This window comes from Meles meles, chromosome 6, assembly GCF_922984935.1.
Source record: "Meles meles chromosome 6, mMelMel3.1 paternal haplotype, whole genome shotgun sequence".
Taxonomy (NCBI): domain Eukaryota; kingdom Metazoa; phylum Chordata; class Mammalia; order Carnivora; family Mustelidae; genus Meles; species Meles meles.
The window spans coordinates 43,744,250-43,759,591 of NC_060071.1; the positions used below are offsets into that span (position 1 = coordinate 43,744,250).

At 44.3% G+C, this 15,342-nt stretch overlaps 1 protein-coding gene across 1 annotated transcript in view; it reads right to left on the minus strand.

Moving 5' to 3' along the window:
- Window positions 1–15,342, minus strand: part of MYO1E (myosin IE) — a 192,670-nt gene that overhangs the window by 85,852 nt on the left and 91,476 nt on the right. Inside the window, exon 4 of the mRNA XM_046007405.1 lies at window positions 14,887–14,981. Within this exon, the coding sequence (XP_045863361.1) occupies window positions 14,887–14,981 (95 nt within the window). The remainder of the gene's footprint in view (window positions 1–14,886; window positions 14,982–15,342) is intronic.

Consider the following 15,342-nt stretch of genomic DNA (forward strand, 5'->3'; position numbering starts at 1 on the left):
CCACTTGCAACCACCCAGGGGAACCAGAACAAATCTTAGGATGTCTGGATGGTGACGCAGAGAGCTGGAAAGAGCCTGGGTCCCTGATCATCAATGGACGACCGAGCCACCAGCCCTGAGGTCCCCACGATCTCTCCATGTTCTGTTACATGGGATAATAAATTGCCTTAATTTACAACTGACAGAGTGGGAGAAGATATTTGCAAACGACATATCGGATTAAGGGCTAGTATCCAAAATCTATAAAGAACTTATCAAACTCAACACCCAAAGAACAAATAATCCAATCAAAAAATGGGCAGAGGACATGAACAGACATTTCTGCAAAGAAGACATCCAAATGGCCAACAGACACATGAAAAAGTGCTCCACATCACTCGGCATCAGGGAAATACAAATCAAAACCACAATGAGATACCACCTCACACCAGTCAGAATGGCTAAAATTAACCAGTCAGGAAACGACAGATGTTGGCAAGGATGCGGAGAAAGGGGAACCCTCCTCCACTGTTGGTGGGAATGCAAGCTGGTGCAACCACTCTGGAAAACAGCATGGAGGTTCCTCAAAAAGTTGAAAACAGAGCTACCCTATGACCCAGCAATTGCACTACTGGGTATTTACCCTACAGATACAAACATAGTGATCTGAAGGGGCACATGCACCTGAACGTTTATAGCAGCAATGTCCACAGTAGCCAAACTATGGAAAGAACCTAGATGTCCATCAGCAGATGAATGGATAAAGAAGATGTGGTATATATACACAATGGAATACTATGCAGCCATCAAAAGAAGTGAAATCTTGCCATTTGCAATGACATGGATGGAACTAGAGGGGATTATGCTTAGCGAAATAAGTCAATCGGAGAAAGACAACTATCATATGCTCTCCCTGATATGAGGAAGTGGAGATGCAACATGGGGGGGGGGGTTGGGGGGTAGGAAAAAAATAAATGAAACAAGATGGGACCGGGAAGGGAGACAAACCATAAGAGACTCTTAATCTCACAAAACAAACTGAGGGTTGCCGGGGGAAGGGGGGTGTGGAGAGGGTGGTGGGGTTATGGACTTTGGGGAGGGTATGTGCTATGGTGAGTGCTGTGAAGTGTGTAAACCTGGCGATTCACAAACCTGTACCCCTGGGGCTAATAATACATTGTATGTTAATAAAAAAATTTTTTTTTTTAAATTGCCTTAATTTCTCAGCCAGGTTGAATTAGATTTTTTGTTGCTGGCAGCTCAAAGAGTGTCAAATGCAATGGAGACCACTGACATTTCGGGAGCGCTGAGAAAGAAGCTCCCCAAGGAGAACAAGCTGGAAAGGTGGTACAGGGAAAGGAAAAGGACGAACATAGTATTCCGGGAACTGACGGAGCTAGAGGCTGACTGTGTCAACATGGCAGGGGGACTGAGAAGACAATGAAGTTCTGAAATCTTCCTGCTGGGATGGATTCTCTCAAACCCTACTTTTACATATAGGGACATACTAGTATTCAACTTAACTCTTAGTTCAAAAGGTATTACCCAAGGTAAAAAATACAGTTATAGTTAAAAAAAAATTTCTTTCCTGATTCCAGAGTTCAAAAGATGAATGTATGTGTGTCCGAGAAATAGTCCAGAAGATGAGAAATAACATCAATTTCAAAGATTTGAAAGGAGTCAACTAGTGGATGGAATCATTGCAGTACTGCACAGGGAGTAAACAGCTAAGGCACGTCAGGGACCGTTGCTTAGGCTTCGCATCCATCAATCATCTGACCTGAGTGAGACCTGTGGGGTAGGCGCTCTCAGCCCCATTCTTTGATAAGAAACACTACACAGTTTACTCAGGGACACACAGCTAGGGAGCGGCATTGCTAGGAAATGAGTCTGGCTCTACCACTTCTGATCAAGGCATATATTTAAAATCCTCATACGGGTTAGCTGGTCAATTAAAATCAACAGTGTTTTGCAATCACTCCATGAATACCATGGTTCATAGCATCATCAAACTTTTCACTACACCCGAGTCTTTACGGATAGACACCTCCTTAATTAAGGCTTCTGCCAAAAACATTGATTATCTCACAGACGGTGGGAAGTGACAGATAACAGCCTGCATCCCTGTGATCACGTGTGATCAAGACGGAGAAACACACCAGAGAAGGTTCAGGACAGCCTCCTCCAAAGATTCAATTCACACCTTCCCTTCCTGGCAGCCCTCCTGGATCTGGGCAAGAACCAGGTCTGAGGGGAAGCAGCTCTGTCGCTCACCTGGGGGATTCCAGGGCGGCCGAGAAAGGGGTGATCGGTCACAGCCCGTCCCAACCCTGAAAAATAAATCCTCAAGTTCGTGCCATAGCTAAGGGTGTAATCAGAGACCTGCCAAAGACACCGAATGAATGATAAAAATTCACTCTTGAACGTAATGAGGGAAGTGTGAACAAGACAGAGAGCTCGTTTCCTCCCCATCAGTGTTGTCAAGCAGACACAAAGTTCGCCTACAGTCTGCCAAGAAAACCGGTTCATGGCAGCGCTCTTCTCCGCCCAGGCTGACGTACTAGGAAAAGCCTCGAATGTTTAGTCTGAAGACCAAGTTTGAGCCCCAGCTCAGCTACTTACTTACTAGCTTTGAAATTCTTTTCAGTGTTATTAGCAGATACTTTACAAAACTCCTTCACAGTTCAAAAACATCCTTGGGGATGCCTGTGTGGCTCACTCGGTTAAGTGTCTGCCTCCGGCTCAGGTCATGATCCCCGGGGTCCTGGGATTGAGCTCTGAGTCAGGATCCCTGCTCAGCCAGGGAGTCTGCTTCTCCCTCTCCCTGCCCCACCCCTGCCCCGTTCCACTCGTGCACTCTCTATTTAATAAATAAAAATAAAATCTTTTAAGAAAACCTGTATTTATGTGTATTTCTTCTTTTGGCTTTCCCTCTATTCTTTTTTTTTTAATTTTATTTATTTATTTATTTGACAGAGAGAGATCACAAGTAGGCAGAGAGGCAGGCAGAGAGAGAGGAGGGAGCCCGATGCGGGACTCGATCCCAGGACCCTGAGATCATGACCTGAGCCGAAGGCAGCGGCTTAATCCACTGAGCCACCCAGGCGCCCCGGCTTTCCCTCTATTCTTTTAAGGCATTAATCCTCGTTTTGTAGCTGAAGCAACTGAAGCTTGCCACGGTCACAGACTTCACACAGAACAGAACTGAGTCCACCCTGTGACTCAGCCCCCGTGGCCTTTCCTTCCACTACACCACGTGACCGTGGGTGCTAACAGATTATCACCCAGCTATCCTGACACCTGTTGGCTCAGCGCATCAGGGAGACGTGGCAAGAGTATAATAACGGAGTTGAGCAGCTGGGGCTCAGAGTGTGGCTTAGCCGCATTGCAAACGTGACATGTTTAACACGGTTCCTTTGCCGCTGAGACTCCGTTTCTTGACGTGCAAAGCTGGGGGCAGGGTGGGAAGTGGGGCAGGAACACCTCGTCTGCCGGGTTGTAAATGATACAACTGAAAGATGTAGAGACTTAAAGCAAGGACTCCAAAAGGGGCTATGATTATGATTTGGGATAATATTATTAATTAGCGAGTGAGTCAGGCTTCCTGAATAACATTCTTTGGCGATAAAGGAATTTCTACAATCACACCAACTGGAAGGTAAGAGCTTGGGGGAAAGGGCAGATTTGAGGTCGTGCTCTTCAAAGCTCTCAGCCAGACGGCAGTTCTCATGCAGACCCCAGCCCCGGGATGTGAGCTGACAGGGTCTCCCAAAGCCTGGCCAGAGGGACAGGGAGCCTCAAAGGCCAAGGCTGCTGGGATAAACAAGAAGTTGGGTGGACCAAAGAAACAGAAGCTCCAATGCAAATAATAAAAGGTTCCTGAAATACATCAAAGACAGGAAGGTAGCTTGAGAATCTATGAGACACTTGATGGTGCAGACACAGAGAACGGAGACGGGACACAAGGCAAATATTAGATTTTTTTTTTTTTAAATCTTTTCATCTTTAACCTTTACTACTCCAAAGCTTAGGGATTCCAAATCCAAAATGTCTTTTGAAGCAGATAATTCAGAAATCTTAGACCTAATCGTGACAGCTATCTCCTTTTTCTCTGTGAAGGTTTTCATATTCAGTCACCCAATGCTAGGGATGTATCTTCAAACTATCTCTCAGGTCTTTATTTATTCCTAAAACAATATTTACTTGGCACAGATTCAGGATGCCACCTGCCAACACTTTACAAACTGGTGTTGGACACATTAAGGACAGAAAGCCCTAGTCTTTGGAAAACAACTGCAGCAGAATATTTCAAAGCAAAAAATAAGATTAGGAACTGCCCCCAACGCAATGCTTTCATATTGACAACACAGTTTTAAAACAAGCCAGAATGGCAAGAGCTGACGGGAGCCGAAAGGGTTAGGAATTCATTTTTGATAGCGGCAATAAAACTGCCACACACATGTTCTCCACAGCCCCTTATGTCCTCACAGAGGTCACCTGGCAAGGGCCCCAGAAACACTGCCGAGCTCTTGTCTGGAAATATAGACAGTAAAGAATACACAAAAACCTACTGGTTCTCCCTCTCTTCTTACCACACGATTTACCTCTTACCACACGACTATTTTATTTTTAAAAAATATTTTATTTATTTATTTGAGAGGGAGAGAGAGAGAGACAGAAGGAGAAAAGAGAGGGCATGCATGAGCAGGGAGAGGGAGAAGCAGACTCCCCACTGAGCAAGGAGTCCAACACGGAACTAGATCCCAAGACCCTGGGATCATGACCTGAGACCAAGGCAGATGCTTAACCAACTGAGCCAACCAGTTCCCCTGACACAATTATTTTATTAAACAGATTGGCAATGATGTCTCTGGGAGATCCAAAGGCATCACATACGTAGTCCTATAACACAAACCCAAATTCTGCATTTTGTAGCACGGAAGACAGATGAGCCAAGCGGATATGGGTTGCCATGTAATGGACTCACAGGTATCTGCTTGTGTCTTCAGGAGCTCATCATCGTCAATGACACTGACGGAGCTCGAGTGGTTGTGTTTACCTGTTGGCACTGTCCAGAGTCCCCATGCCGGTGCCCATCCTGATGTCATACATCCTGATGTCACACATCAGTTTCCTCTTCACCTTTCCAGCTCAGGTCAGGGCCTCATAACCTCCCCAGCTACCTGTATACTCTCAAGATCTCACCCCTTTTCTACGCTTAGACTTCCTTTTGTCAACCAGCCTTTTGTGCATTATGTCCCTGCACAGGCTTACTCCAGATCACCCAGCCTGTCATTCAAGGAGGGACCTGTCACCCAATCACACCTCCCGGCAGGACCACACAAATGCTACATGGCTACGATACAGAAACAGAAGTAGAACTGGCCCGCAAGTAATTTATGAGGACAACGTGTCAATAGAAACCTTTAACAACCACACTGATATCCTCCTCACTTTCTCCCCATCACACAGTGTGGGTTCCAGAGGCTCTCAAGCCATTCATGTTTTCTTCCTCCTACACATCTGGTGGGGAGGGCTCAAATCAAGTCCCAGCATCTCCATGACACCTTTGCTGACTGTTCTAGTCCAAAGTGATCTCCCCCTCACTTAAACACAAATAGCTAATTAGAGCTTTTTCAGGTGTTTCGGTTTCAAAAGCATCATGAAATAAACATTTATTGTGTGTACCAGAGAAACCCAGAAGCCTAACACCAGTTTCTAGTCATCAAGGATTGAAAAGCTACTTAAAATAAGCACATGCAAATTAAATAATCATAATACTAAGTAGGTGAAAATGAGGGCTATATGACGTGCTACTGAAATTCAGGAAATGAAGAGATCACTGGCTTGAGGTGGATGAGAAAGGCTGAGGGAGGTGAGGAGGGGCCGGAAGAACTAACTACCCAGGCAAGGATTTGGAGGCAGAAGTGAACCTGACACATTGGAGGGCAAAAATAGAGCAATTTGGTTAGAACAGTAGAAAATAAAGTGGGAGGTGTCCTAAGTTAGGGACTTCGGTCTCTACTAGAGCTACGGACCTTGGACCCTACTAGGCAATGGAGAGCCACTGAGATATTTTGGCAGAAGTGAACGGTTTAAATGACAACATGAAAGGACAACAGCTGGAAAGCATTCATCTAGCAACCATGTTTGGAAAAGAGAGAGTTGGTGAAGGAGTATGTTCGGGGTAAGATAAAAAGAACCACCACGAATTTGTGAAATTTGAGAAGCTGCATGTCACATACATGGGATTATTACACTGATAACTTGTGCTTCAGGCAGAAGCTGCTAAACTTTTTCCCATAAAGGCCCGGGTACGGTCTCTGTCACTACCCAGCTGCGAGAGTATAGCACAGAGGCAGTCAAAGATAATATGGACACAGATGGCTAACGCTTTGTTCCAGTGAGACTTCATTCACAAAAACAGGCAATAGGCCATAGTTTTTGAACCTGCAGGTTAGGAAAAAGGCCTACACTGGAGATCCAAGCTCTCTCATTTCCCATAGCTGGAGTTCTTTCTCATGTCTTCAAATGTTAACACCGATTTGATAAAGAGTGACCCCAATTTTTAGTTGCAAAGAACTCAGATAATTTAAATACGCCTCCTTATAAATTTGTCAAAGGAACATATGCATTGAAACCCTTCAAGGTAGCTTCTTAAACAGATTATTAACCAAATAAAGAGATCCCCCAAATTCTGAAAAGGTAAACAAAATGAGTATATATTAAATGTTTATTTAATAATTATTAGAATTCTATTATTCCCTATAGGTCAACTTTATAATATTGTTATTTTATTTTTGTGTGCCAAGTATGCATAATTTTTGCTAGCACATGAGGGTATCTTTGATAAATGCACACATTTAAAACTACGTGGCTTGCAGGGGACACAGTATGGGGTGAGAAGCGGGGTTATCTCGGAAACTGACCTGCTGGTTTCCTCCACTGATGAAGCCTTCTTTAACAGAATGCACCAAATGCAAGGATCCAAAACTGTAATTCCCTCACACCTATCCAGGACTAACAAGGAAATCAAGATAAAGAAATGGCCCAGGGAAAAATGAAACTAGATGGGATGGGGAGGGAGACAAACCATGAGAGACTCTTCTCAGGAAACACACTGAGGTTTGCTGGAGGGGAGGGCAGTGGGAGGGATGGAGAGGCTGGGTGATGGACCCTGGGGAGGGTATGTGCTATGGTGAGCGCTGTGAACTGTGTAAGACTGATGAATCACAGACCTGTACCCCTGAAGCAAATAATACACGAGATGTTAATTTAAAAAAAAGAAAAAGAAAAAAAGGAGAAATGGCCCAGGTACGGCCATCTAGTACATACATGAGTTTTCACTTCTCAGGAAGAAACTGAGATTCACATATTCATAAGGTCATGTTCGTTCAGGAACTCCATCTGTCTGCCTTCTACTGGTGACAAAGCACAATCATCAGCCTCCTGGGTTACAGACGGCATCATGGACAACAACCTATAAAGGATTAGGTTCAAACACGCATCTGTGGTTCGTGGGGAGAAGACCTTCTCCACAGGAGCTCAAGTCCTGGATAACTAACCTTTCCTCACAGTATATGGTAGCTTTATCACCTCCAGGGAAATGCGGGATGTCTGAGACACAGAGAGGGGTCACTGACTATAGGGTGCAGAGAAAGTGCATGGGGTTTAAGGTCAGACAGGGCCAAGTTCAAATAGATAATCTGCCATTTACTAGTTGGAGGATCTTAGTCCTCAAGCCTCCTTCCTGCATGAAACCTTGAGAAATAATAATGTCAAGACCCAGAGAGGAGGATGAGACCACCTGGGCAGAGAGTGCCCAGCAGAGGGCTGGGACTTGGGGTGGGGGGTGGGTTTGCACACTGCCCATACTAGGGGTGCTTCAACACAAGAGGCAACTAGGAATTAGGATTCCAGTTGCCTTCATCCTGGTTCTCAACTAGAAAAACTGGGGAGTCTGAAAAAAGATACTGATGCTTGGGGCCCACCACCAGAGATCAGCTGAAACAGACCCTCTAGATATGGGGCCTCAATGTCTTTAGAGCCACTGAAATAATAAGGCAATTCGGGTACTGGAAATCTTTAGACCTGGAAAGTTAAACTAGAGAACGCAAGGGATGGTGGATGAAAGTAACATGTAGGGCAGCCTTTCTCCTGACCTATCTGCCCATGGGCTGTTGGAGAAGACTTGGGGAACACCTAAGGCGAATCCCGGGTGTTTATTCATGACTAGCATGGATGGCAGGGGCTGGCAGGAGAGTGCGGGTTACTAAAAGGGGGTTGACCTACATGGGAGTCAGGGTAGGAAAATAAACAGCCAAAATGCTGGGTGTTTTCCAGGCAAGCAGACCACGGAGGGTAGAACACCCTACTTCACTGTCTCCAGATAGAGGCAAGGGTCATGATCTGATGGCAGGAGCCAATGTGATCATCCCCCTGCCCTGAATTCCACCCTAAAATGGGAATCTGGCTCCCCTCGTGGACTCTGTTCCAGGGAAATAATTAACTGAGCTGTCCAGGGAAGAATCCTCCTTATAAAATCATGCTTGGAAGTCTAATTCACTCTCGTTCGTGGTGTGCTTGGCCACAGTCAGCCTCTCTGAGGCTGCCCCAGTGCAGCTATTTTGACAAGTCAAGTCTATAAATGTTTGCAAAATTCAGGACCAAAGCTTGGATGGAGGCCTGAACTTGAGAAAGCAACTGTCTTCTTCCTTGAGTTCTTTCTTCTTCTTCTTCTTTTTTTTTTTAAGATTTTATTTATTTACTTGACAGAGATCACAAGTAGGCAGAGAGAGAGGAAGGGAAGCAGACTCCCTGCTGAGCAGAGAGCCCGATTGTGGGGCTCCATTCCAGGACCCTGGGATCATGACCTGAGCCGAAGGCAGAGCTTAACCCACTGAGCCACCCAGGCGCCCGAGTTCTTTCTTCTTAACTTCAATCTGCTATGCTGATTTCTAGTCCCGGAATAGTCAGCTGCCAATCCATCCTGTCACCATATCCACCTCTTAGGAAAACATGAGTAGTCGTGGGAGGAAACTGATAATACCGCCTTTATGTGCTGCCATCCTCCCCTCTAAAGAGTGTCATACCTGGAAACTTGGGAGCGGAAGGTCTAAAAGAACATGGGAGAGATGAGGCCATCATAAACTTTTTATTTTCTAATGAGATTATTCTAAAAACTCCCAGTTTTACCAGCCGTGGCAGAAGCCCTCAATACAAGGAGCGGGCTTCCCTTCCAGCCCCCAGGACATTGGGTTTGTTTTCTGTTCCCAAATGCATTTGGGCAAGCAGCATTCCACGCAGCCCCCAACTCTCCCAGCGCCAGTGGCTGCAGTGGCTGCAAACTTGGGCGTGTCTACAGAAAGCAGCATTTCCCTGCCCTCTCTTCCCTCCAGCATTACTTGGAAGAAAGAGTTCCCAAACCGGGAGAGACCTCGGAGGTCTCTGGTCAATCAGTTCACCCATAGAAGAAGAAACTGAGGCCCAGACCAGTATTGGGTTTGCTGCCCAGGATCCCCGCACTGGGGAGAAGGAACCACAGCATCTCAGAGAGAGCAAAACTTTCTCAAAGCAAAGCAAACCACAGCTCTTGGGCAGTAAGGAATTAACACAGAGAGGTCAGGCTTTTGCCTTCTGCCTCAGGAGGAATCTCTAGGGGCCTGGAATGTTCTGCCGGATTCGAGTGCCTCTATTTGCCTGGGGGCTTTCGGGAACAGTGATTAATGATAAGGGCTTTGGAAAGCATCATCTAAGTACTGACCCCTGGAGGAACTAGAGACCATAGGCATTAGCCAGAAATCACGGAGAGGGGGGAGGGAGGCGGGTTGGGGGGTGGAGTGAGGGGGTGGGTCAGTACATGACTGAGTCCAGATTAAAACTCTATACAACAAAGGTTCGGGTAAACTTCCCTGGTTGGCAAAGCTATGTGGCCAACTCACACATCATAACTGGAAGGAGGTAATACCATCCGTGACTCCAGGGGGAGAGGATGACCAGAAGCTTCCCATTTGGACCCCTCCCAGACCTCCTTTGGTCTGGTTCTGATTCGTATCCTTTTGCCATAATAAAACTGTAACCGTAGCACAGCACTTTTTTAAGCTCAGTGAGCCAATCTGGTAAATTATTGAACCCAAGGCGGTGGTAGGAACCCCTGAACTTGGATCCAGCTGGTCAGAAGTGAGGGTGCGCTAGGGAACCCCCAAACTTGCAGCCGGTGTTGGAAGTGCAAGCAGCCTTCCACAGGACTGTGCCTTAACCTGTGAAGCCTTAACCTGTGGCCCAAGTCTGGGTAGTTAGTTCAGGGGCCAAAGCAGCTCCTTGTTCTACCATCTCCTGAATTAACAGCACAGCCACCACCCCAGAAACCCTTGGAGCAAGTCTTCAAGTCTTTGCCACCTGAACAGCTGCAGGATTCTAGAAAAGGCACACGGGAATCCCGCTTCCGTGCCCGCACACCTGCAGTGACGGCGAGGGGGATTTTGGGTGGACAACATTTGGGCTGGGTCCCTGAAGTAGCTTCCAGCTCAGGAAGCTCAGGCAACAAGACCATTCCCTTCTTTCTCATCTCATTAGAGTCCCAGAAGGAAAGACAAAGGGCACGGGACTGAGTCAGAAAACTCACCCTATACTCTCTCCTTCAGTTCCGGTCAAGAAAACGCCTCCCACCTAATCCACTGGTCAGTGACCTCCACTTGGGTTACACAGAAGCATTTCCTCCTAAGCAATAACTCATCAGCACCTAAGAATGCCTTCCAAAGGGGCTTGACCTGCATCTAATTAAGTATGTAGATCTAACTTCCAATTTATAGAAAAGCCAGTCAAAGGAATTAGTGTAACGAGACCATCACGGAGCACTTAGACAAATCTAGAAGGCGTGTCTACACGGAAACGGGATCTTTCTCTACACCAAGTCAACATCATGAAAATACAACAGTGGGAGTAGGGAAACTATGGTAGAATTAAAAAAAAAAAAAAAGGAGAAAAGAAAGATTCACGACCATTGGGGGTGAAAAAAAGCGGGGGACACCTGGGTGGCTCAGGCGGTTAAGCGACTCTTGGTTTCAGCTCACTCACGATCTCAGGGTCATGGGATCAAGCCCCACATCAGGCTCCACACTCATGGGGAGTCTGCTGGAGATTCTCTGCCTCAGCCCCTCCCCACCCTCGAGTGTACTCACCCTCTTGCTCTCTCTCTCTCTCAAATAAACTAATTAATTAAAAAAAAAAGGACTCATGACCACATGCAACCAGTGTTCCTTGATTTATGTAAGCCGGCAGGTAAGGACATGTTTGTAACAATTAGAGAAATTTGAATGTGGACTGCTTATTTTTAGATGATATTAAATTATGACTAATTATTTAGTTGTGATAATGGTCCTGGTGCTAAGAAAGAAAAAGAAATTAAGATTTTATTTATTTATTTAAGAGAAAGGGAAAGAGAGGGATAGAGAAACTGAACTGGACTCCACCCTCAGCTTGGAGACCAACGTGGGGGTCGATCCCTCATCGCAAGATGAGGACCTAAGCTTAAACCAAGAGTCAGAGCACTTAACCGACTGAGCCACCCAGGTGCCCCAGAAAAGAAATGTTTTTATTTTCCAGAGATATGTATAGAAGTATTTAGAGGCAAAATGTCACAAAGTCTATATTTACCTTGAAATACGTGAAATCTGTATTTACCTTGAAAGGCTTCAGTGTTCTTGCTTTATAGCTTTGACTTTGGAACCATGTAAATGTTTTATATAATTATAAAACAAAATTAAAATTAAAAATTATAACCCCCTACAATCCAAAATAAAATAAATGAACTTGTTAGGTTAGGTTGGCACAAATGACACAGAAAAGGATTATTTTAAGTGACTTTTAAGATGTAATATTTTAACTGTACATTCTATGGACGAAAAGAATAACAAATTTTATTTTATTATTATTTTTAAAGATTTTATTTATTTATTTGACAGACAGAGATCACAAGTAGGCAGAGAGGCAGGTAGAGAGAGAGGAGGAAACAGGCTCCCTGATGAGCAGAGAGCCTGATGGGGGGCTCGATCCCAGGACCCTGAGATCATGACCCGAGCCAAAGGCAGAGGCATAACCCACTGAGCCACTCAGGTGCCCCAAGAATAACAAATTTTAAAGTGAACTCAGTATTGCTATAATAATATTGGTAGTTATTTTAAAGCATTAAGAAAACTTATTTGTTTTATCTATTATATGTTTATTCATTTATATTTATACTTTTCACACACACAGTTTAAAGCAATTAACTGTGATGATGTCATCAGGAACCAAGATTTTCAGCATAAGAAATATGAGGGACAGGGCACCTGAGTGGCTCGGTTGGTTAAGTGTCTGACTCTTGGTTTCAGCTCAGGTCAGGATCACATGGCTGGGGGAATGAGCCCAGAGTTGAGTTCCACGCTCAGCGGGGAGTCTGCTTGAGATTCTCTCCCTCTGCCCCTACCCCCACTCGCATGCATTCGGGCTCTAAAATACATGGATAGATCTTAAAAAAAAAAAAAAGAAAGAAAAATGGGGTACAAATATCAAAGAACCAAACACCCTCTAATCTTTTTTTAACTAGAGCTTGACTTTATTGATTTATTTATTTGTTTGTTTATTTCCAGGGTTCTAAGATTCGTTGTTTATACACCACAACCCGTGCTCCATGCAATGTGTGTCCTCCTTAATGCCCACCACGAGGCTCACCTAACCCCCTACCATCTCCTCCCTATAATCTTAAAAATGAACTGAAAATTATCAGTATGTACTCATGTTGGTTTTTCTTAAAAAAGTTCTTTTTTTTTTTTTTTTTTTTTTGCCTTTTAGCACTCTTAGTGACTAGACTGGAGTCTCTAAGGGCCATTGCCCAGTAAAATGAACTTTTTGGTGACATGGCTGATTCCAGGGCTCAGCAGAAAATGCACAAGAGAGCCTGTACCTTTTCTTCTTCTTCTTCTTTTTTTTTTTTTTTTGAAGCAATCTCCACCCCCAACATGGGTTTAGAACTCAAACCCCTGAGATCAAGAGCCACATGCTCCGCCCACTGAGCCAGCCAGGCGCCCTAAGAGCCTGACGTCTTAACTAAGGAAACCATCAAAGTCTACTGGGGTCATGTCAAAGGGACGTAGGAGCCAATACAAATGGCTCTCAATGGCCGAAGACAGGACCATTTGAGCCCCAAAGAAAAATCATCAAGTAAGTAAACAGGGAACACATTTAAAACCCATTTCTTTGGAAAGACGCTGGAAAAACAAAACAAAACAAAACAAAAAAAAACCAGTTTACTCTGCGAGGTTGAGGGCATCAACTTGTTGCTTCAAAAGTTGGTAAATAAAGACAACAAATCGAGCCTTATATCTAATTTCCCCCACACAAATTATATTTTAAGTAACCCAGTAAAAGAATTCAAGTAATAAATGTAGAAGGAATGACAGAATTAGAAAACAACTATTTTTCAACCACTAACTAAACCATGACGTGAAATGAGAATTTATATTGGATGGACCCACTGGTTGTCTGAACGGCACACCAAGAGGCCAACAGGCCCTAAGTGCACAGCATCACGAACGAAACATTTTTGCCAAAATAGTAAATCCAAACCTGATCAAACTTTTAGATCTAATGACAAATTTACAGGAAATCCAGGGGACAGTGCAATGCTACACGGTACATAATCAGCTAATCCCAGACTGTGGAAAATTCTGCAGGATGCAGGACAAATAACTTTTTCTTTAACAAACAAGAGCCAAGTAAACAAAAAGAATCAGAGAAAATAGTTAATGATTAGGAGACCTGAGACACAAACATCTAAGGGCTTTCTGTGAGCCTTGTTGGGAGCCTGAGTGAAAACAAGACATGGAATTCGGATATGGGTAACACTAGGTAACTTTAAAAGGATTATTCATTTTTCAGGTATGGTAAGAACGATCGTTGAGAGGCACATCCTAATTCAGTGACAAAGTGAAATGATTCTCAACCTGGGATTTACTTTAAATAACCAAGTAGGGGCAGGACAGAAGGACCAGAGCATTGGCCAAGAGAGTAAGATCTGCACAAGCTTAGAAACAGATCCACGGGAGCATATTATAATATATATTATATATATCTAATATATATATTTATAAAATTATAATTCTCTTTCATCTTTGTTTGTAAATATCCAGAGCTTAAAATTCTTCAAAAGCGCTTCAGTTAAAAAAACGGGAGAACTAAAAAGAGGAATGCAAATATGACAGAATGTTAATAGCCGTCGAGTTCTGAGTGATGGGAATACGGATGCTTCTGTTTTCCGTATGTTTGAAAATGTTCATAATAATAAACAAAATCGTGAAAGCACTTAAACCCAGCAAAGACTCAGAGTTGGCTCAGGTTGGAAGGATTCTGAAATGCAGCCACAGACACTTAAGCCTGGTGTTTGCCAGGGATGCCCTCAGTAGATTAAAAGCAAACGACAAAGGATACTGAAAAAGTTGGAACTTGAACTACTAAATTATTAAGGAAAGGAAAAAGAGGGATCTTGGGAAAAGGACTCCAGCAGACAAAATAGAGAAGCACACTTAGTGTACTCCTGACATAAAAGATCTCCAGTTCAGAGAGAAGCCACGGTCAAGTGGGAGGGGAGATATTTTATGACGCTAGTTCAGGCAGGCTAGCACTATGTGCCCTCGAGCCTTAATGCCCTCCACGACAGAAGTATAAACCAAAACCCCAGGGAAGCAAAATCTTTTACGATTTGGAGTTATAAAATAAACCAAGACAAAGCAGACGGCCTGCTTGTTTCTTGGGTACGTCAATCAGCTTCTGACCCCAGCATCTATAGAAAAAACCAGCGTTCCTTGACCGCGAACGTGAACTCCGCCAGGGTCTCACGACTTCTACTCTGAAGAAGGCTCTTTCCCATACCTGATGATGACACACTGGTTCTCTCTGTCAATGATCATGTTTCTGAACATATTATCTGCAAGAGCATAGATATGTGGTGGATTTTCGTACTGTGCCTAGAGAAGCAAAAAAAAAAAAAAACAAAAACAAAAGTAAAACCATGGTCAGAGAGAGCAACACGTCACATTTCTTTTTTCGGTCTTAGCAATGGATTTGCCCCTGTACGGTTCCAATCTGAAGGCTTGTATAAAATAGGAATTCATAAGCTTGCCTAGGTCCTCAGCAGTTACACCTAAGAAATGAAGACGGGACCGGAAAGGACTCCTCCGTCAGCAAGGGTATGATTCAGCCTTCAGATGGGAAGATGTCTTCAGGTAACTCTGGCACCACATCCTTCCTCCCAACACGCCTCCACCGATCACATTCCATTTCTAAATGTTTCTGAAGACATCCGGGCAACAGGTCTTACGAGAGGGC